This window comes from Lycium ferocissimum, chromosome 3, assembly GCF_029784015.1.
Source record: "Lycium ferocissimum isolate CSIRO_LF1 chromosome 3, AGI_CSIRO_Lferr_CH_V1, whole genome shotgun sequence".
In the NCBI taxonomy this organism is placed as follows: Eukaryota; Viridiplantae; Streptophyta; class Magnoliopsida; order Solanales; family Solanaceae; genus Lycium; species Lycium ferocissimum.
This window is the reverse complement of record NC_081344.1, coordinates 53,322,667-53,347,183: the sequence shown is the minus strand read 5'-3', so window position 1 is coordinate 53,347,183 and position 24,517 is coordinate 53,322,667. Positions and strand designations below refer to the sequence as shown.

The 24,517-nt window shown below is 36.8% G+C and overlaps 1 protein-coding gene across 1 annotated transcript in view; it reads left to right on the top strand.

The window, feature by feature from the left end:
• The first annotated feature begins 6,738 nt into the window (after positions 1-6,738).
• Positions 6,739-24,517, top strand: part of LOC132050277 (uncharacterized) — a 33,464-nt gene continuing 15,685 nt past the window's right edge. Inside the window, exons 1-5 of the mRNA XM_059441456.1 lie at positions 6,739-7,197; positions 9,411-9,632; positions 10,743-10,838; positions 17,654-17,706; positions 18,225-18,321. Coding sequence (XP_059297439.1) covers positions 7,057-7,197; positions 9,411-9,632; positions 10,743-10,838; positions 17,654-17,706; positions 18,225-18,321 — 609 coding nt within the window. The 5' untranslated portion in view covers positions 6,739-7,056. The remainder of the gene's footprint in view (positions 7,198-9,410; positions 9,633-10,742; positions 10,839-17,653; positions 17,707-18,224; positions 18,322-24,517) is intronic.

Below are 24,517 nucleotides of genomic sequence, written 5' to 3'. Positions count from 1 at the left end.
TAGGGTTATGGCCAAAGTATGATTGTTGTCGTACGAACTTGAGTTGAGATTTATCCTATGTATCATATGAGTTATTTGCTTAATCTTGTGCACGACTATTTCTTGCTTCGCAACCGAGGGGATAAATATTTGATTCTTAGATTGAATTCGAGAGAGGAATACTAAGTTAGAACGAAGAGAGCGAGTAGGATCCTAACCCCGGGCATCGGGAGCGTATTCGCGTCTAGGATAGAGATATACCTAGTTCGCCCTACTTGGTTGATATACAGGAATTATGAATGCGTTTGTATGAATGTTCATGACCATAGAGATATAGGTGTGAAAGTAATACGAATAGGTGACTAGAGAACTCGAGAGATTCATAGTCATAAAATTAACCCTGTCAATCAGTAACTCGATAAAGAATAAGAGTTAACGATAGCGCATGCGTAACATGAATACGATAGTGCCGTAACCCTGGAATGTCTTCTCTCTGTGATAAACTCAATCTATAACCATGGTTATTACAACTTGTTCACATAATTAGTGTTTTATTTCCTTTTTGCTATATTTAGTAACCAAAACAAACATCCTTTTATTTACTTGCATAATTAGTAGGCGATAGTATATTTTTGTAGAATTGTTGATCATAAGTCTCTGTGGATACGATAACCGACTTCAAAAGTTACTATATTACTTGGCGACCATGTATACTTGTGTGTGTGTTGGGAGTCAACAAGAGTATGCACAAGAAGTAAACATTTTAACATCGGGAATCCAACAATACCAAGTTACTATGTGGCTTTTTCAATCATCATTTAGATATTATTTTATTGTCTAAGGGTAGAATTGGAAAAAACTAGTCAATTTATGTCTTGATTTCCTAAGGTGACACTTATTATGAGACCAAAAAATTAGGCTAAGGTGACACTTATTATAAGACGGAGGGAGTAACATATTTGAGCCTTTTGCTGCTTTTTATTATGTCATCACGTCAGGGGTATAAGCTCTAGAGCCCGTTTGGATTGGCTTATAAGTTGCTTATAAGTTGTTTTTCGATTTTTTTTGTACGGGTCGTACAAAGTCATTTTGTGCTTAAAATAAGCTCAAAAAAATAATTGGGCCCGTTTGATTTAGCTTATCTAAAGCAGCTTATAAGTTGAAAACAGCTTATAAGCTGCTTAAAATAAGCCCATCCAAACAGGCTCCTAGACTTCTAGTTCAAACTAGTATACGTACCAGCGCGATGCGCGGTGAGTTGATAAACGTAATCATGAATATACAGATTTATTGAACAATTTGCAGATGCACCTTGTTGTAAAGTGATACTATAAAGCTTATATGAGAGAATGTTAGCATATTTAGCACTTCGACAGGTTATAATAGTTAATACTTATGAAAAACAAACTAATTTATAAGCATAGTTTATTGTTTAAATTTGTTAATAATAACTCTAAACATTATTTAATTATTTACTTTATTTATTTTACAAATTAATCAAAATCATAAATATCTCACACAATCCGTATTATCCTCTTGTATGCATTTGTTTACTATAATATTTTTCATTATTTTCTTATTTAGTGTTTTACCTATAATTAAAATAATGATTTTGAATTACTTATATTTAGTTTTCAATTTGAGATACTGAATTTTAGTTTTAATTATTGATATTACCTACATACGAATTTAAATTGTATTTATTTTTATTCAATATCTATTAAAATTTCAATTGGTGTATCTATAGAGTATGATATTTCTGCTCATAAATCAAAGACCTTCCCTTCTCAAATTCAAATATGCCTTATCCTTCTATATGTATTTCTACAGTATAATTTTTTATACTTTTTATTTTTCTTGTTTCATATTTATTGCGTTTGCATTTTTAAGTACTTTATCATACGATTGTTTATTCGTTTTTCACTTATGCCCTTGCCTATCACTCCTCTTTAAATATAATATAAACAATTAGTATGTACTCCTTAACAATATTTATTACTATTCCTACATTTCACTTTTATAACAGAAGAAGAAGAAAAAAAAAAAAAGAGAATTAACTCAATGTCCATGAAGAAAAGGTAGCCCTACTTGCCTGTTAGACAAAATTACTTTCTCTCTTCTAATCAATAACTCATCAATCTGCATATTGTATAAATTATTAAATGTTTAAAGGTTCAAAAATGCAATCACAAAAGCGGATACAATATATCTAGAGTTTTCAGATTTGATTTTTATTATTTGATTAACTGCGAATGTTAAACTATTCGATACGCAACCTTTGATAAGAAGGCTAACAAGCAAGGAAAAAATTACTTCCTCCATCTAAAATTATAGTAATCTTATGTTATGTGCAATAAAATTTAGCGGTTTAATTTATTGATGAATCGTTATAATTTTTTAAGAGTTGAGTTCATAATTTACTCACAGATTCCAGGTTAAGATTACAAAGCAACACATTATTGTATTAATTTATTTGAATCTAATAATATTTTTTATCATACCGCTTAATATATTTAAAATAATAAATTATGAAATGTGAAAATTAATTATTTATGTAATAAAATTTTAGCGACATCAATGGCGTAAACCTAATTCTAAAATTTATGCTGAAATTCGAATTAATACTCAATTCCCTTATTTTAAAATATATATATGTGTGAAATATGAACAACAAAGGACATAATTTTTTGTTGTAATCGGTTAATATAGCAAAAATAGTTTTTATCCATGAAAACTTATTATCTTTAGTTAAAATGTAAGAAAAACTTATTCTCTCAATTCATGTTCAAAATTTTTTTCTTCTTTCATGTCAAAGTCAAATAGTCTTTTCTTTATATATATTATAGTGAAACATCTATAGGAAAATTGTTTTTTTTATCATAAAATCTATCAATAATTTGTAACAGATCAAAAGTTCCTAAAAGTAGAGATCCCGTAAGCTAGCACTTACTACTTACCAGTATATATTGTCATATAAGTTTTAATAAAATTAAAAAACTTCTGGCAAAGCACATTTATTGTTCAATTCAGTTAGCTCGTTAATAACACTTTCTACTACACAAAATATTGCACACTAAGTTGTAAAAGCTACTTGTAAAGCGACTCGAATAACGTAATTGAGTTATGTAATTTTGAGTTTATGCTTGTGTTTAGATCTTTGCAAAATGGCATCCACATGAACACTTATAATAATCAAATAAACAAACTGAATTTGATATAAGTTCAACACAATTCCACTTATAGAGACATTTTTCAGCAATAGGGCAATACCATAAACTTTGCTACTTGTTTGTTCTAAAATAAAACATAGAGCTCTATCATGTTAATAAAGTCAATAAAACTCCATCTCCATAAACTCATGGTTGTCTCAACAAGATTGGAAGCCTAAAGTCAAACTTCAGAAAGAGGGCCTAATTTTTTTTTAAAAAAGGGAAAGATCGTGATATATATTTTTATCTAAAGTCCACTTTTCTAGTTTTTTAGATGCGATGTCATTACTTACTCTTTTATAATCGTAAAAAACAATGCAAAGTTGTTAGCAATTTTTTCAAATCAATTTATTCTAAAAAAAAATCAACTAACAATATAGCTAATCAATCACGTACTGAAAAAATGTCTTTTTTTTTTTAATATATAAAAATTGTGTACTCCCTCTATCTCAATTTATGTGACATAATTTGGATTTCGAGAGTCAAAACTTTCTTAGTTTTATCGTGAATTCGAACATGTAATCTTTAACTTTTTTTAAAAAATAATTTACATATTTGGAAACTACATAAAAGTACTATAGATCACATTAATTTTTTTTAACAATTATCCATAAAACTTAACAAAAAAATGGGCGCCTAAAGCCATTGCCTTAGCGGCTTTGGCCTTGAGCCGGCAGTGAATAAACCCTCATCCTGAATATGGTTTGCTTATGCAAATCGGCATTTGGGTCCCAAACACAACTAATAATATCAATGGTTACATCTTTAGCATACATATATATTATAAAGCTTTTTGAAAAAAATTAGGATAAATGTGGATTGCTTCATACCAACGTCTACAAAACAAAGTATGCAAGAACCCAAAAATTATATTATGTGAGGAGTAAAAGAGAAAATAAAGAAACGCGAATCCTGAAGTACAAAGATGGTGCCTTTTTGACAAGATTCGGATACGAAAAAAAGGACTCACATCAAAGAAGATAGAATGGAAGCATTAGAGTAGGTAACTGCTTACATATATATTTAAAAAAAAAAAAGCATACATAAACTCTAAAGCTTCTAACACTTCTTACATCAATTTATTAAAGGAAATAAAACATCAATTCAGATAGATATCAAAAATATTGGTAGCGTTACCCGATCATATTACTTCATAGCTTAAGAAATACTACAAACATGGCTCCTTCCATTGTAATATTCTACGCCCATCTACTATTACCATGCAAAATGCACTATTGTGCAAAAGATAAATGTAATATTAATTCAAATACACGGTATTAATTCAAATACACGGACAAACATACATGTATATATATACTAAATCTAATATCACACGGTGGACACATCTAAGAGTCTTATATATACATAATATTCACAATCATTCTTTACACGAATGATCGATCTAGTAAAACTCCTTTATATATTTCAGTTGTCCATTTTGCTTGTTGATTTTTCAAATATTCCTTTCGCTTTTGTGAGATAATTGTATACATCAGATCTATGAAAACTTCAGATTCCTTAATTATATCTGTGACAAAGATAAATGTAATATTAATTGTAAACAGTCTATATATTATTAAAAAGTAATTATAAAAATAAAAATAAAAATTAAGCATGAACAATATACCTTGACAATTATTCTGAGAAATTTGATGTGCATGACATATAATCTTTTCATCCATTGTAAAGATCCTGTATGACCAAAAAGACTATATTGAGATATAAGCATATGAAAACTATAATAATCAGTTTATTTACTTGAACTATAATTAATTTGTCTTTAAATTACTAAAGCCACAAGTCTTTTGTCGGTCTGGATGATTATTTTGACAACCATTTATTCATCAAATAAATCCTCATAAGGCGTAACTCCTGATGAAACTCAATGAGTTGATTAATTATTCAGCTACAGAAATCAAACAATTTAAACAATATAATCTTCTTTTTCTTCAACACTGAAAATAAACCATGTACGTTCTAAAGCTTAACACGTCTGGAACAGTTGTCTTATTGCCAATAAAATAGCAGCATTGATCGAGCCTTTGTCCAACACTAAACAATATGTAGTTTACACACAAAATAAAGTTTGAGATGTTTGATTTCCCTTTTTTTTTTCTTTTTTCTTTTTTTGTCAAATTCGGTTTTCATAAAAATTGGACATTAGAACATATTTTAACTTATTCACATGAAAATAAACTCGGTGAAATTATAATCTATCAACAAAAGTAATTTTATCTGGTTATGTAAATAATTTATATATCAAATAACTTCCAATACTGGTACCAAAGCGTTAATCATGAACCTCGAGCGGCGACCTCGACTTATGGTGTTGTTGGACGAAGCTATGGCGACATGGCGTGAGGGGCTATGTGTGTGCAGGTGAACTTCTTGTGCTTTGTCAAGTGATTCTCTTATATGTGCTTGGTGTGGGTATTTCCATGTCTGTATTTCTCTTTTCCTTGTTCATTGTATTGTATCTTCTTTTTCTTTTTTTGATGAAACAAACGTACTTTATCCTTGAATATATGAATATATATATATATATATATATATATATATATATATATATATATATATATATATATATATATATGGGTGTGTCAAGTGCAGTTGAGAGAATTGGGGAAGTGGGAGTGTAGTTGGTGGTTTCTAAATTTCTGTGTTACAATAATGCCATTACAACTGCTGCTCCAGACGTGTAAAGGTAAACGTGGTTTGTAAGTTATTTCAATTTTTATATCTCAATTCAAATTTAACTAGAAAAAAAATCAAAACGTGCAGACCCAAATTCCTAAATTTGAGGTTATATCTTGAGAATGATAAATTTTAAGAACAATTATAATAAATTTCTAGTTAAAAAATTAAAACTGCTTTGAGTTGATTTTGATTAGTACATATTATTTAAAAAATAAAGAAAAAAGGAAAAACAGTAACTTGTGTTTTAGTTCCTACAAAGAAGGAGCCACAGAACATGCATGTTATTTATTGCCTATATTTTTCTGGAAATACATTTGCTATAAAGAAGGAACCAAAAAAAACATGTTTTTTATAATTTTAAAAATTTTAAAAGCTTAAAAGATGGGATAACTATACGTATATATAGGAGACAAAATGGTGCAATTTTACGGAGCTCTTAACAACGAAACAACTGATTTTTAATTCAAATTCATCGTTGTCTAAATATTCAATGTTAATCTGTTTTCTTTTTAAAATTCTTTTTAACATTGTCTTAATTATTTTTAAATTCAAAAACAATAACTAATAACTAATTATTAACTAATTAACTATTTATTGTCCTAAAACTATCACGTGTCATTATCCTACGCTGCCACTTGTCAAAATTCTAGGGCAAACTATCCTCTTTTTAATAATAATATATAGACAAGAATAGGGAGGTAAAAGTCCGTAAAGTTTAAGCATATAAATAGCTTTTCTAAACAAGTTTATAGGGCAACTTATATATTTTCCCAAAATTTAAATCAAAGAAAATGATAAAAAGATGAACTTAGGTGGTCAGACTGTAATTTGCAGAAAGATTACAACTGCTACGTCAATCGCTCAAGGGGTATTAGTTCCAGTTCAAACAAGGATAGGGAGGTAAAAGTAAAGTTAAATTTAAGTCAAAGAAAATGATCAAAACAAGAAATTAGGTGGTGGGAGTGTAATATGCAGAAAGAAGTAAAATTTTCCATAGTTGGACTCCGAAGAAGTTCCAAGGTCTAGTATTTGGCAAAGCAAAACAAGTTTCCTATCCCAAGCTGCACAGAGAAAAGAACAACGCCTTGCATTGAGTACACGATCTTCATTCCAATCAGATTGGATATCAGCAACACAAAAAAGCCCTAATTGGAATAGCAGAGAGTTGAAAATGTCGTGGTTCAAATCAGCGATGAGTAAAGCGGTGGAGGTTGGGAATAAGAACAACCTGACTCGCACAGTCAAGAACTACGCCGACTCCGTTGTTCAACAAGCCGGTCAAGCTGTTTCCGAAATCCTCCACGATCGTATTGTAATTTCAACACTATCCTATTTTCCCCTATATTTACTACTTTTGTATTACTCCCTCTGTCTCAAATTATCTGTTGTGGTTACTGAAAATAGCTGTCTCGAATTATTTGTCATTTTACAAGTTCAAGGCGCAACTAATTATTCTTTTTTTCTTCCATTTTACCTTAGTAGAATTTTGTCATTAATGGAGATACACATAAATAGAGTAAAACATTTGGTGGAGAGGGATTAAAGCTTAGATATAAATTAGGATAAAGTTAGTCAAATAACCCTTATAATTAATACTCCCTCCGTTCATAATAAGTGGTGTTTTTAGCTTGGGCACACCCCTTAGGAAAATTACTCACTTCTAGAAAGTAACAAGTGTTTTTACAAACTTTCCCTTAATCAAATGCCTTGAAAAAGAAGTAGCTTTTTAATGGTTTCTTGGTTACGTAAAACTTCATTTATTTAAATAAGGGTAAAGGTGGAGGAAAAAAATTAATGCCTTCTTTATTTTGTGACATACCACTTATTTTTGAAACAAATTAAAAGGTAAAAAACACCACTTATTATGAAACGGAGGGAGTATTTCTTAAGGAGCGTGTAAATAAAAAAAAGCGACAAATAATGTGAGATGGAGGGAGTAATGTGTTGAAATTAGACAAGGCAAATTAGGTTCTCCAAACCGACATGCAAATTTCTAAGGTGCTGTTTGGTTGGTCTTTAAATGGAGTTGATCAATTTATGAAAATCAGCATAATGTAGTACATTGTTTGGTTGATGTTTTAAGGAGATTAGTCTTGGTATAAAATCCATTATAGCTAATACAATGTTTGGTTAGCTTTACCCAATTAGGAATGTGAAGGCCTCTCCTTCGAAAGGAGACTGGGAAAGAAAGAACTATGCTATTGACCGGACCCTTTTTTCTCATTTTGTTTGAAGCGGGCCAAATAGAGAATGAAATGCATAAAAAAAATAGGGGAAGAAAGTCAGAGACTCCCCTTTTTTTTTTTTTTTTTTTTTTTTTGTTGGTGTAAGGGCTGCTCGCAGGGGCGAATTTACATTAATTACAGTGCACGTGAACCCATGGCAAATTCGTCAAATGCTCTACTTCACAAAGTGTGGGAAACAAAACAAATCAAGTCCTGGTATTAGGGTGATGGGCCCGCTCACCTGTCGAAAGCAATAAAAGAGAGCTTGATTCTTCATCGGAAGTGTTTTTTCAAATAAAATTATGTTGTGTAGCGGTAAAGATCTGTAAACTTCTATTCCTAGTTGACACTAAATTTAATCCAGGATTTATATGTAATGACCATGGTGTTTTATGCATATCACTCCTAGATGATGTCAACATTACAGGAAGTATAAATAGATAGCGCTCCAACCAGGTTGATTAGTGGTAAAAGGCTGGGCCAGTAACCTGAGTGAACTAAGGTTCAAATTGTAGGAGACCGAGGCACTAGGTTAACTCTTTCAATCTGTCTAGGTCTTGGTGGGTAGCTGGTGGACTAGTTGATTGTGTGCAAGTTGTCCAGGCACTGCTATTATTGAAATGCAGAATCAATCCTAGAAGTTCTTGACTCATGTTAGGATTTTACTTTCTTAGCTTCTTAGTTTTCTTTTTTCTTCTGTAAAGGGGTTTTCAGTACTACCTAAGTACTGGTCTATAATACAAAGTTGTTACCTGTTCAAAAAAAAAAAAAAAAAAAATCTCAACGATACTAATGAAATGATTATCTCCTTTGAAGTAGTTCTACCACAGTGGCACTGAAGTAGAACAAATAAATAAGGAAAGACGGAGCAAAAAAGAGCTTTTCTTTGTACATGGGTATAACAGAAGCAGACTCTAACTTTACCCAAAAAAAAAAAAAAGCAGACTCTAAATAAGTATCTATGAAGATAATGTAACTTTAATGATAAATCAAAGAATAGAGGAACTCCTGATATATGCAGGCTAGAGAGCACTATTGTATTATAGTCCTCAAAAGAAAAGGAGACCAAGTTGTTTCTTGTTAAGCATTGTGATAGCTGAAGTATAACAAAATTTTAAAAATTAAGGTTTGCTTAAGAAAAGTAAGAAATATAAGCAGCAGAGCTCAAATTGGAGTTTAACATAATTATGAACTTCTGGAACACTACAGGAACTGTGAAGTTTATAACTGGGGTCCCTGTTCTTACGCTCCATCTTATGTGTAACTAAGAGTTCACCAGATGATTTATTGTTTATGCCAGGGGAATAGGAACTTCAAAAGTTTCAAACAGACGGTCAAAAGATTGGAAGAAGCTTCTGTTTCTTGTAGGGGACCAGAGAGAGTTCAATTGATGAAAAGATGGTTAGCTGTACTTAAAGAAATTGAAAAGAGGACTGAGGTTTCTGCTGCAGATAAGGAAAAGATCAATGAGCAGCAGTATACTTCTGAAGAAACAAAAGAGACCCCAAGAAAACAATCTCTGGTAAGTAAATTGATCTTCCATGCTCTTTCACTTTTATCTTTTCTGTTTTGTTATGAAGCAGGACTTGGATTTTATCTTATTAGAAAGAATTTCTCCCTTTTGGTCTTCATGGAAGAAAAACGAAATCGTAATATTCTAGAATTATTTTGTTCTTCAGTTTGGGATTTGTATGTACATTAAGTGAAACATTTGTATGTTGAAGTAGTTTGCCGCAGATTCATTGGTGCTGTTTTATCTCATGGAGTAATCTGTTGAGGAATTGGTTCATTTTGTCGAGTAATCTCCCTTTTGATATGGTGTGTCTAGTAGTCCCCTAAAAGGCTTTTTACTGGTTTTGATATCAAGGAGTGTCGAACTCCCTTCAATCCTTTTATTCTGCTTTTGATTGCTAAAGCAGCAACTGGATCCTGGTCTGTTATGTATACTTCTGGGATATGTCTTCATCAGCTGATTTCAAGCTAACCTTGCTGAAGCCTGATTGTGGAACTCATGAAGCTATTGTTATAAGCTATCAATTAAAGCTGCTAGTCCACTGTTATTACTTATTAGCTCAATTCTCTGGAGCATGATTCATATGCCATCTACAGTTCAGTAATATTTATTGCATCAAGTATGCAGACCATGAGAATCCGACCCTTCATAAACTGATGAAGCTGAGCATGTTTGATAAAGCTTCTTTGTCCACATTCCACAAGTTTATTTTGGAAGCAAATCTGAATGGATATCAGATTGTCTTTGGTTGTTTACAATGCATATCATGTTCTGCTGATCCTGATCTGTGGACTGTTTCTGCTTTTTCTTGAACAGTTTTAGAGAAAACTCTTATGTTTTATATATTATGCTACTTATTGTGAAAGCAATCATTCCAATTAAATTTTGACTGTTTTGATTGTGGTCCCCTTGTCTCTCTTATTTAGTTACAGGTGGTTCTTGTACTTATGTTGCTTAGCTGGCGAGTAAACTCAGTCACATTATTACAGTATTCTTTTCTGCTATGGGTATATGTTGTTTATTGGTTGATTGGATTCTCTGATTCAGCCTTCACAAAGGTTTTAACCCCAGTATACTTGTTTCACCCAGTTAGCCTAACCCCTGTCTCCAATTTGGTAGGTTCTCTATTATGATTCAGAGATGGGTGGTGAACCAATGAACTTTCGTGACGTCTTTCTTTACAGTCAAGCTTTGGAGGGCATATCAATATGTATGGTATGTAAATAAATATTTCTAGTTGCTGCCTGATTTTGCTAAAGAAGTTCTTTCATGTTTAGTTTCCTTCACAAATTCTGTATATGTCGTCCTTTTTGCTAAGTGTAAAGTGGACGATAAATAACCTTTCCTTGTAGGAAAGCTCTTGGTTTGGTATGGCATTAGAGAAAACTTGTTATGGTTATGTGGCTATATAGAGAAGGACTTGATTATTCCCACAAACTATTGGGGTTTAAATAGCTATGTTTACATGCTCTAAAAAGGAAAGAAAATCACTACATAATTACAACAGGAGTAAATCAAGCTATCTACTATATGTGCACTTATTCTAGAATATTCGTGGGATCCTAACACTCATCTTCAAGCTAGTGCATACAAATTACTTTTACCAAGCTTGCGAAATATATAACTTGTTCTGTGACTGGCGAGGGACTTGATGAATATATCTGCAACGGATCATTTGACCGCACAAACTTTGTAACAATTTCTCTTGAGAGTACCTTTTTTCTGACAAAATAGCAACCAATCTCTATGTGTTTGGTCCTCTCGTGAAACACTTGCTTGATCCATATGAGTTCCATGTAGCCATTGGTATAGCCGATAGTCTGCTTCTGCACTCGATCGATCAACTGCATTTTGGTTTTTACTTTTCCAAGACTCCAAATTTCCCCCAACTAAAACACAGTATCTAGAGGTAGATCGTCTATCAGAGGGTGACCCTGCCCAATCTGCATATGTATATTCAACAACTTGCTCATGTCCTTGGTCTTGGTAAAGTAGTCCTTTAGTATGTAACAGAGAATGCGAATAATTGCATTCGAATGAATGTCCATAGGAGAATCAAAGAATTGACTTACAATACTAATCGGAAGGAAACGTCACGTCGAGTCGCAGTAAGATAATTTAATTTTCTCACCAACCTCCTATATATTCTAGAATCACTAAGAAGAGGCTCCCCCTAATCTGGTAGGAGCTTAACATTTGGATCCGTCATAGTATCAATAGGCCTACAGTCTACCATCCTCGTTTTTAGAAGAATGTTAAGAGCATAAGTGAATTCCTGAATTGGATTGAGCAGCCTCAAAGCCCAAGAAGTACCTTAGTCAACCAACATCCTTAGTCTGAAAGTGCTGAAAGAGGCGACACTTCAATTTGGTAATTTCCTCTTCATTATTACTTGTGATGACTATGTCATCAACGTAAACCACCAAATACATGCACAAATCTCGAGCAGAGTGATAATAAAACACAAAATGATCAGTTTTACTTTGAACCTTGCCAAATTCCAGAATAACCATGTTCGGGGAGATGCTTAAAATCATGAAGTGATCCCCATTGTTTGCACACCATGTTATTAGACTCCCTCTAAGCCACAAAACTTGGTGGCTGTTCCATATATACCTCATCTTTGAGATCCATGAAGAAAGACATTTTTAATATTGGTACAGGGTCTAATGGCGAACAACCACCATAGATAACAAGGGACTGACGGAAGCAATCTTAGTCCCAGGAGAGAAGGTCAAGTCCAAAAATCTGTGTATAACCTTTGGCAACTACCGGTGCCTTTAGGTGATCTATCTGTTCATCAGGGCCAACCTTCACTTAATGTTCCCAAAAACCACCAATTGTAGACTTACCTGGAGAAAGAAGAACAAGCTCGCAAGTACCACTAGAGTGTAAGACAGACATCTCTTCAATCATAGCTTGTTGCCAGCCTAGATGAGAAATATGATAATGATGATACAAAGGCATAATGAACTGGTGATAAACAATGATAACTAAGACAAGTATGATTAGATTTAGGTTATGAGTAGAATGAATACCTTTTCGACTGGCAATCGGAGAACTCGGTGGAGATAAGTCCGCAGCAAGCAAAGAATCTATTGTCGGGCTTCAATCTCCTAGATCGAATGAAGACTGCGAATGGCGAGATAAGTCAAAAGTGGTAGAGGGGGAGCCGATGAAGATAGAGTTGTAAAGGGGGAAGTGAAAGGATACACGATGATTGAATCCTAAAAAGATGGAACTGTATGCCGATATGTTTCGTGGAAGACGATGTAAAGTAGGGTTGACCTTCAAAGAAAGTACCATCGGCAAACATAAGGTGTCCTTAGAGGTTAGGTGAGTAGCATTGATATTCTTTTGTACCCTCGAATAATCAAGAAATTCACATTTAGGAGCACGAGGAGCTAATTTATCCTGTTCTGGATATAAACAAAACAGGTGCTCCCAAAGACACGTGGTCGAAGAGAGAACAAGGATGGTTGAGAAAACAAGACAGAGTGTGGAACCTAATTTCGAACGGCGGAGGAAGGCATATGGTTAATCAAATAACAAGATGTGAGTACTACATCCCCCAAAGTGCAATGGCACATGTGCATGTGTATTAGTAGCATGCGAGCAGTCTCAATAATGTCTGTTTTTCGTCTTTGCTACCCCATTTTGTTGTGCAACATAAAGACAAGATGTCTGATGAATAATTCCATGGGAAGACATAAATTGTTGAAATTGAGATGATAAACATTCACGTGCATTATCACAAATAAATGCGATTAGAAACCTAAATTGATTTGTATTTCTGCACAAAAAAGCTTGAAATATAGAAAATAATTCAGAAAGATTTGTCATTAAGAAAATCCAAGTACACCTTGAGTAATCATCAAAGAAACTAACAAAATACTTAAAACCCATTGTTGGACTAACTCTACTAGGACCCCAAATATTAAAATGAACGACCCCAAATATTAAAATGAACTAAATGAGAAACTCTGCATGATTATTAAGATTACGTGGAAATGTAGTTCGGGTGTTTTCCCAATTGACACGACTCACATTCTAACGTAGACAGTTTTGACAAGCAAGGTACAATATCTTGAAGTTTAGATCAATTAGGATGTCCCAACCGTCTATGGATAAAATTTGGTGTGTCGGAGATGGAATAGACTACAGTGGAAACAGGAGAATTGAGCTAATAAAGTCGATGTGACTCACGCCCTTCGCCAAACATCCTTCCTGTACTGAGGTTTTGTATAACAAAGAAGTCACTAAAGAATAATATGAAACATTTGAAAGCTCCAGCCAAACAACTGATTGACAGAAGGCTATAAGGACAACCAAAGACAAAAAGAACATTATTTAGAATTAAAGAAGGTAAAGGATTGGCTTGACGAACTCCGATTGCCATGGTCGGACAACCTTGGCTAAGGTAATAGTGAGAAGGGGTCGAGCATATGTAATATCAGTCAAAAAAGGGTTGTTCCTAGAAATGTGGTCGGAAGCGCTTGAGTCCATGACCTAGGGACCAAAGTGTGGTGGACTGTATGATACAAGCGATAGGATTATCGGTCTGGGCAACGAAAGATACTTGTGGAGATGTCTGCTAATTCGCCTGATACTGAAGAAAGTCATTGTATTTTACCATAGATAAGAGAACATCTGATTTGTTGGGTTACCAGTAGATTCAGTCTTAACAACATGGGCATTTCGAGAAGGTTGACCATGTAAATAATAGCATACATCACAAGTGTGAAGCAAAAGAGAAAATGAGAGAGAACTCACTTGATTATTCCCTTAAGCTATTGGGGTTTAAATAACTATGTTACATGCTCTAAAAGGGAAAAGAAATCACTGCCTAATAACAATAGGAGTAAATTAAGAGACCTACTATATTTACATATATTCTTGAATATTCAGGAGGATTCTAACACTCTCCCACAAGCTGGTGCATACAAATTAGATGTACAAGCTTACACCACTAACAGGGAAGGCAATGTCAGGTCGAGGCATAGTGAGATAATTTAATTTTCCTACCAACCTCCTATATCTTCCAAGATCACTAAGAGATTCCCCTTGACCTAGTAGGAGCTTAACATTTAGATCCATTAAAGTGTAAATAGGTCTACAATCTGTCAATCCGTGTCTCCTCACGATATCAAGTGCATACTTCTTTTGTAAAATGACAATTTCTGATTAAAATTGAGCAAACTCTCTTACAAAAAGGCCTTAGTCGACCAAAATCCTTAGTCTGAAAGTGCTGAAAACTGTGATTTTTCAACTTGGTAATTTTCTCTTCATCATTACATGTGATGACTATGTCATCAACGTAAACTACCACGTACATGCACAAACTTGGAGCAGAATGACAAATGACAAAGAATGATCAGCTTCACCCTCAATCATGCCAAATTCCCGAATAACAATGCTAAATTTTTCGAACCATGCTCGAGGAGACTACTTCCGATCATAAAGTGATCGTCGTAGTCTGAACACCTGTTACTAGACTCCCTTGAGCAACGCAACTTGGTGGTTGCTCCATAAATACCCCATATTCGAGATCCCCATAAAGAAAAACATTTTTAATAACCAATGGGTAGAGGCCTATGGTGAATACCAACCATGATAAAAGGAGACAAACAGAAGGAATCTTAGCCATATGATAGAAGGTATTACCGTAGTCAAGACCAAAAATTTGTTTATAACCCTTGGCGGCTAGTCGTGCCTTTAAGCGATCAAATTTGTCCATCAGGGCCAACCTTCCTCCGTATGTACCCAACGACAACCAACTGTAGACTTACTTGAAGATAGATGAACAAGCTCTCAAGTACCACTAGAGTATACTACAGACATGTCAATCATAGCTTGTTGCGAGCCTGGATGAGTAAGAGCTTCACCTATAGTCTTAGGAATAGAAAAAGATGAGAAGATGTTACAATGGTAGAATGAGCTGGCGGCAAACGATGATAGTTCGAACATGTATAGATAGGATGAGAGTTACAAGTTGAACGAATACCTTTCCTAGTGGCAATTGGAGAACACTGATACCATGTGAAGAGGAAGAGAAATAAGAGAGAACACGGCTTGATTATTCCCTCAAGCTATTGGGTTAAATAACTATATGTACATGCTCTAAAAGGAAATGTGAAAAAAACTTGCTAGATGGAAGACTCAGTATCTGTCTATGGGTGGTAGATTGACTTTAATCAATTCAGTTCTTGATGCACTTCCAACATACATGATGTCTCTGTTCCCCCTTCCAACAGTGATCATCAATTGGTTGGATAGCATCAGGAGAAATGTTTTGTGGCATGGGAACAAAGAAAAGAAGGGTTACCACTTGGTTAAGTGGAAAACACTTACTTGTGGCAAGAGATATGGAGGTTTGGGAATCAAGAATTTGAAGATTCAGAGTAGAGCTCTCAGAATGAAATGGTTTTGGAAGTTCACCAATGAGAATCAGCTATTGTGGGGCAATGTTATTAGAGCCAAGTATGAACAAGAAGATAACTGGATGACTAAGGAAGTCACAACGCCATATGGGGTGAGTCTATGGAGATCTATTAGAGTACTGTGGAGTGAGTTGAGGGCCAATTCCAAGATCAGAGTTCTTGATGGAAGAAAAATTAGCTTCTGGAAGGACATTAGCATGAGATGGGCAGTTTGGAATTGGCTTTCCCAGACATCTTCAGTATAGTGCTCTACCTACAAAGGCATATAGCAGAAATGTGGACATCTCAAGGTTGGAGCATCATTTTTAGAAGACAAATCAATGACTGGGAAATACAAAGAGAGGCTGACTTCTTCAGTACAATAGAGCAGTTTGGTGGACTACAGACAGTCAATGATGTGTTATGGTGGCAAGGAAATAGCAGGGGAATATTCAAGGTCAATGCAGCTTACAAAAAGATGAATCACTCTAACCAGCAGATAGCCAACTGGCCTTGGAAACACATCTGGAAAACTAAAATTCCCCACAAAGTTGCATGTTTTGTGTGGTTACTTGCTAAAGAAGCAGCTCTTACACAAGACAATGTGATGAAAAGAGGACTTCCTTTATATTTTCCAGATGCTTTTTGTGTGGAGAAACAGCAGAGACAGTTAACCATCTCTTCCTTCATTGCAAGTTTGCAATTCTACACCTCAAAGGAATCTCTTGGACCATGCCTGGAAAGGTCACAGATGCTCTCAAAAGTTGTGAGGAAACAGGCTTACAGGCAAAGGACATGAGCAGATGGAGAATTGTCCCTTGTCCCTGCCTGCATTTGGTGGACAATTTGGAAGGAGAGAAATTCCAGATGTTTTGAGAATGTGGAGAATGGGTTACAGAAGATTAAGCTAAACTTCATCTTGCCTTTTTGTTTTTGGTGCAATAAGATCTACTCAAATGATACTGTCTCCATAATTGATGTTTTAGATTCAATATAGAAATAGGACAGTAAGATTTAGAGTTTGTTGTAAATATGGTTTCAGTACTATCTAAGTACTGTTTTGCTACATTTGAAATATAAAGATACAACTACCAGTTTTTTTTTTATTTTTTTTTTTAAAAGAAAAAAAGGGGGAGAAATCACTATATAATTACAATAGGAGTAAGTCAAACTATCTACTAAATTTACACTAAAAAAAGGGCAGCCCGGTGTCCTAAGCTCCCGCTATGCGCGGGGTCCGGGGAAGGGCAGAACCACAAGGGTCTATTGTACTAAATCTACTAAATTTACACTATTCTAGAATATTCACGGGATCCTAACACTAAGTTTTGGTTTTCATGATTACTTTGATCTTTCCTAATAAATGCTTCTTAAGAAACATCATCTGTTGGAGTTCTTAGGCTAAATAATGAAAGTTTAGATATAGAGAACTACTTTGTATTTGTTTGAACAAGGACATACATGAAGAGTAGTGGTGTTTTCAGTTTCATCCTTCTAGATTGTATAATGTCCATGGTATTTTCTCTTATGTATGTAATTTGGTCGATATCTAGCTCTCAAAATTGCTGATTACGAAAGTTGACGAAATATTTACTCTCTCCCGTGATTCAGATTCTTGAAGCGCCAAATGAAGAAGAAGTCTCTCTCCTTCTTGAATTGTTGGGGTGAGTTTATTTGGTATCACTGGCCATGAGTTTGTGCTTTACTAAATTTAGTATTCAGTATGTTACGCTTATGTTGTATCTGTTGAGTAGGCATTGATTGTCATGATATTAACTCAGTGTTGTCAAAGGCGCGCTTAAGCCCTGATGCGAGGCTCAAAACATGTTGACTGCTTCGCCTCGCTTTATTTGCGCTTCAGTATCATTATCAAGGCTCTAAGACATACTTTTCCTTGCCAATGAGCCCCTTTTGAAGGGACGACACTAGATAATTGATATTTCACTTTATCGTAATGTTTTTACAATTTCATTGTCCATATATTTGTTATTCATGCTTATTATTTGTATTCTTGGACTAAACATATATATATATATATTTGTATTTTTGCGCCATTGCGCCTTTTTTCAGTAAAGTTCCCGCTTTATTTGCGCTTTGCGCTTAAAGCCCCAGCTGACCAAAGAGGTTTTTTGCGCTTTTCGCTTTTGATAACACTTTATTAACTGCATTTGGTTACTTGCAGGTTGTGTCTCACGGGAGGAAAAGAGGTGCATTATGCAATAGTGAGCAGTATCCAGGATCTGGCAAAAGCTTTCTCAAGCTACCAAGATGAAGTATTGGTAAAGTCAAACTGTCCTTTCTTTCTTTTATAAATAAATAGACAACCGTCTTTTTTTTTTTTTTTTTTAAATGGACAACCGTAATTGAAACTCTATGTACTTTTGTTACTCTGTTTGATTATGTTACTTTGATGTCACAATCATTTGATGAAGTGGTGGGTCTTCATATCCATTCAATAGTTTTCACTACAGGACTATGTTTTGCTGAGGCTGAAAATTGTTGAGAAGTTCAATTGTGAGACATCTTTTATAGAATAATATTAAAATTTTAATTGTTTGTTAACTAAACTATTTTTTCTTTTTCTTTTCTTGATTCAAGTAAAAGATTTCATTGATAATAACTAGGCCAACTTGGCCGTATACAAGAGGTGTACCAGAAAAGGAGAAACCTACAAAAGATGGTTCTCTCCAAAAGCTCCTCTATACAAATAGGAATAATGGGTGCACCAAAAGACAATGAGGGACCTCAATTGAGTAAATCTCAGCTAAACCCCTTCAAAAGCTCTCCTATTTTTCTCTTTCCAAATGACCCACATTAAACCAAAAGGAGTAACATTCCAAGCCTTGTGCCTTCTTCTCCTCGCTCCACTCTTTCAACTGAACATCAACTCCTTCACGGATCTTGGCGTCACCCAAGAAACTTCAAACCATCTAAAAGTATCTCCCCATAACCTTGTGACTAATTTGCAATGTAACAGAATGTGATCCACGTTCTCAGTTGTCTCCATACAAAGGAAACACCAGCTCTAGCAAACAACCTTTCATTTCCTAAGATTCTCCGCTGTCAAAATCACCCCTCTAGTAGCTAATCATGCGAAGAAGCACACCTTCCTCGGCACTGTAGGTATCCAGACCACAATATATGGAAAACTATCCTCCGTCCTAACCAGGAGCTTCTCATAGAAGGACTTAACAGGGAACACTTTGTTATTCCCCAACTCCCAACTCAAAGCATCGGGTCTGTCGACTGGCTCGCACTGCTTTTGAAGTAGGAAGACTAGCAATCTGTGAAGCTCAATCACCTCCCAATCCTGGAAATTTCTCCAAGACCTCAAATCCCAGAAAGTCCCACCCCTCCCACCCCCTTGTGTCCCCCTAACTTGCTAAACATACAATTCCCACCCCCTAGAGTAAACAGGGTGGGGGAATTTGATTTGGACTTTGGAGGAGTATATTATCTCGTGGGGGAGGGGTTGAACACATTTTTTTGGGAAGAGTTGGTGGAGGTTTTGGGGAAGAGGATATTTTGAGCACTCGGAGGGGATTTTTATACCAAAAGAGAGATTCTTGGAGGAAAGGTGTGTTTTTTCACTTGGTTAGCCGTTAGTGGCGTCTTGACGATCGAGAATTTAAGGAAGAGAAAGCTCACTTATGTCAGGTGGTGTTTTATGTGAAAGGGCTTGGGTGAAGATGTTGGCCATATTCTTTTTCATTGCCGGGTTATCTCGAGATTATGGTGGGAAATTCTAATATTGATTGGAGTGCAATGGATGATGCCAAGCAATATTGTCCAGCTGGAATTGTGGCAGATAGAGGAAAAGGCATAAGGCTTGACATGTAGCTCCATTAGCACTTATGTGGGTTGTGTGGAGAAAGAAATAGGAGAGCTTTTGAAGGGGTGGTGATAAATTTAGTAGAATCGAGGAGTAGCCTCTTTTTTCTTGTTACTTTTTGGTGCACTCATGAGATCCCTGTATGTATAGAGGATCAGGTGGCTTCTGTAAAAAATCACGTGTTTTTTAGATTTTCCTACCTTTTGGTATACCTCTTGTGTACGGGCGTTTGGTTTTGCCCAAACATCGATAAAATCTTGTAACATGAAGCTCTCTCTTCTCTGTTCTCCAACGGTAAGTGCAGCCCTTCCCCCCCAACCCCCACCCCACCCACCCCCCAACCAAGCCACCCCAAACGGCCACCGGCGATGACGACCCGGCCGGATCTCTCTCTCTCTCCTCTTTCTTTCTTTCCTTCTTCCTTTTTTTGTTTTTTTCTTTCTCTTTTCCTTTCCCTTCTACACTGCGATCGGAAACCCTCCACCGCAGGGTTTCCCGGAGTTCTGCATGTACTCGAGTTTTCCGACGGTGAACAGTGATTCGGCACCGTGAACGATATTCTCGGCGAGAGAACGAAATTTTCTCTTTTCTCGGTGGTGAACGGTTTTTGTTTACTTGGAGTCGGTACCTCCAATAGCCCATTTCATGTCTTTTAGCCTTATAAATTTTGCCTGCTCCGCCTAATTGAATACCTATTTCACTGCTTATAGAATATTGCTATCTTGTGCTTTATTATTGATCCTTCGTTTGTCTTAGATTAACCTTTCACTAGCGTATATTTGCTTTACTGGCTTTGGTGAGGGATGGTAGACTAGGGTCATGTTCTCGGTTGGGATCGGGGGCTAGGGTTGGGGGGGCTAAGGGGGTTGAGGGAGCTTCTAGGTTGAGAGTAGGGTCTTGGAATATTGGGACTTTATCGGGAAAGTCCATAGTTAGTTAAGATTCTTAAGAAGAGGAGGATTAATATAGCTTGCGTCCCGAGACTAAATGGGTAGGACCTAAAGCTAAGGATGTGGACAGGTACAAGCTTTGGTTCTTGGGCAAGTCGAGGTATAGGAATGGGGTAGGGATCTTAGTAGATAGTGAGCTTAGAGACCAGGTGGTAGAGGTTAGGAGGATCAATGACAGGATGATGGCGATTAAGTTAGTCGATGGAGGGTTCACCTTGAACATTATTAGTGCCTACGCGCCACAAGTGGGTTTGGACGAGGAGGTAAAAAGGCGCTTTTGGGAGGACTTGGACGAAGTGGTGGCAAGTATACCGCCTGCGAGAAGTTATTCATAGGAGGAGATTTCAATGGGCACGTTGGAGTGCATTTCGAGGGGTTATGACGAGGTGCGTGGAGGATTTGGCTTCGAGGACGGGGAATGCGGGAGAGTCTCACTCCGGATTTCGTAAAAGCTTTTGGATTGGTGGTAGCCAACTCGAGTTTTCCGAAGAAGGAGGAGCACTTGGTAACCTTTCGTAGCTCGGTGGTACGTGCAAATAGACTTTTTGCTTAGAAAAGATGATAAAGGCCTCTGTAAGGACTGCAAGGTCATACCGAGTGAGAATCTTACGACCCAACATAAGCTATTGGTGATGGATTTGGAGATAAGAAGGAAGAAGAAGAAGAGGGTCGTGGATGACCGACCGAGGATTAGGTGGGGGAGTTTGACTCCGTCTAGTGCCCTAGAGATGGGGGAGAAGTTGATGGCTATGGGAGCGTGGGATAGTAGGGGGGGATGCGAGCAGTATGTGGGATAGGAAGGCCAGTTGCATTAGGGAAGCAGCTAGAGAGGTATTGGGGGTCTCACGAGGCCGCCGTGGTGGGCACCGAGGGGATTGGTGGTGGAATGGAGAAGTCCCGAGGGAAGGTAGAAGCAAAGAAGCATGCGTATGTGAAGTTGGCGGATAGCGAGGATGATGAAGAGAAGCGGACGAACGAGGGAAAAGTATAAGATGGCGAGAAAGGAGGGCGAAGTTGGCGGTTTCGGCGGCTAAAACGGCGACCTTTGAACGCACTGTATGCGAGACTAGAGGACGAGAGGTGGGGATAAGAAGAGAAGCTATTTAAGCTCGCGAGGCGAGAGAGAGAGAAGGCACGCGACTTGGATCAAGTGAAGTACATCAAGGACGAGGATGGCCAAGTGCTAGTACAGGAAACTCGCATTAGACAGAGATGGCAGTCATACTTTCATGAACTCTTGAACGAAAGAGGGGACAGAGACATTGTGTTGGGAGACTTGGAGCACTCTGATAGGCGTCGTGACTTTGGTTATTGTAGGAGTATTAAGGTCGAGGAGGTGAAGGGAGTAGTTCGTAGGATGCGCGGGGAAGAGCGGCCAGGACTGACCCCGAGATTCAGGGGAATGCAGAAGAATGCGGGCGGGGTGGCTTGGAGTGGCTGATGGGTTGTTTAATGTCATATTCAAGACAAAGATGCCGGGAAGAATGGAGGTGGAGTACAATGATTCCGTGTACAAGAACAAGGGAGACATTCAAAGGCTATGCAACAACTATAGAGGTATCAAGCTGCTAAGTCACACTATGAAAGTGTGGGAAAGGGTGGTGGAAATGAGGGTGAGGAGAGGTGTGTCTCTATTTCGAGAGAACCGGTTTGGATTCGTGCGGGCGCTCGACTACGAAGCCATTCATATTGTAAGGAGATTGGTGGAGCGATATAGGGAGCGGAAGAGGGACTTGCACATGGTATTCATTGACCTAGAAAAGGCTACGACAAAGGTGCCAGAGAGGTCTATGGAGATGCTGGAGGCTAAAGGTGTACTATGGTGTACATTAGAGCGATAAAGGGCATGTATGATGGAGATAAGACCGAGGTAAGGACGGTAGGAGGAGACTCGGAGCACTTCCACTTTGTTCGATGGGGTTGCGTCGGGGATCGGCTCTTGCTTGTTTATTCGCCTTGGTGATGGATGAATTGATGCAACAAATACAAGGTGAGGTGCCTTGGTGTATGTTGTTCGCGGATGACATAGTCACGATTGACGAGACTCGCACGGTGTTAACGATAAGGTTCTTAGGGGGGAGACGGACATTGGAGTCTAAAGGATTTAAATTGAGTAGGACCAAGACAGAATACTTGGAGTGCAGGTTCAGTGGTGTACCGCGTGAGGCTGACGAGGAAGTGAGGCTGGGTACCCAGGCCATTCAAAAGAAAGGAAGTTTCAAGTATCTTGGGTCTATTATACAGGGAGATGGGGATATCGACGACGATGTTTCACATCGTATTGGTGCGGGGTGGATGAAATGGAAGCTCGCCTCGGAGTCTTTGTGATAAGAAAGTGCCACCAAAACTTAAAGGCAAGTTCTACAAAGTGGTGGTTAGACCGACTTTATTGTACGGAGCGGAGTGTTGGCCAGTCAAGAGATGTCACGTTCAGAAGATGAAAGTCGTGGAAATGCGAATGCTGCGGTGGATGTGTGGGCACACTACGAGGGATAGAATTAGGAATGAAGATATTGGGGAGAGGTGATTAGACAAGATGTGGCACAGTTTCAGCTCACCGAGGACATGACCTTAAATAGGAGGCTGTGGAGGACTCAGATTAGGATAGAAGGCTAGGTGGCTTATCCTTTCACCATAGGAGTTGCAGTTTTGCTCATTTGTTTATTGCCATTTGATTTACGCATTTGACTTCGCTTATATTTGTTGGGCGTGTACTTTGTTTATCCTATGTATCTATAGTAGTTAATGCTCCTTTCTTTACCGATCGTTCTTCCATGACTTTCTCGCTTTTGTTATTCCTTGTTTCATATTGTTTTCGGTATGCTTGGCCCTATCTGACCTTTTGTCTTGTTTTCCTTGTTCTCCTCTCTTGAGCCGAGGGTCTTTCGGAAACAGCCGCCCTACCTTTCAAGGTGGGGGTTAGGTCTACGTACACTCTACCCTCCCCAGACCCCACATGGTGGGATTATACTGGGCTTCTTGTTGTTGTTGTTGTTGTATCGATAAAATCTTGTTACTTTATAAAAAGTTAACATATCTATTAACTTTAGGTCCATTTCACCAAATACTCGGCTTGTGGAAAACGAAAATTCCGTCTCCTTGAAACCTCTGTTGTATTTTTTATTGATATAGATACCCCAAAATACTTATAAGGGCTATTTGCAGAAGTCCTTGCTAATGGACCACTTTGTCTGATATGTTGTAGTTTCCCCAGGGGCTTGGTGTCTGAAGTTCATTACTTGGGATGCCTACATTCTTCACATCTTTGTTCATTCTGAATGTTATTATCTGTATTCCATCTAGGCCAGTGAGATTCTTATGCTTTTCCATGTTCATTTGTATATTTCTAGCACACTTTCTGTCTGTTCCATATGTGAATCAAAGTCTACAGGGGTGGGAGCACTAGGAGAATCTTCAGACTTTGTCATACTTGTTGTACAATTTGGTTGTGCTCATGTGCAAATATTTCTTATGTGTTGTTGAGTATTGACCAATCTCAAGTAATTAATGTAGTTCTATTTGCTTCACTCCATTCCATTTCTCAAAAGCAAATTTTGCACTTGTTTCCAGTGTCCGCTTTTGCCTAATCTATTTTGCTGTGAACTTTTTAGGCAAGTCCCCTCTATTATAACACAATATTTACATCTCTACAAAGAAAATGTTATCTAAAAGACCAAACCTTGCTGTCATGAC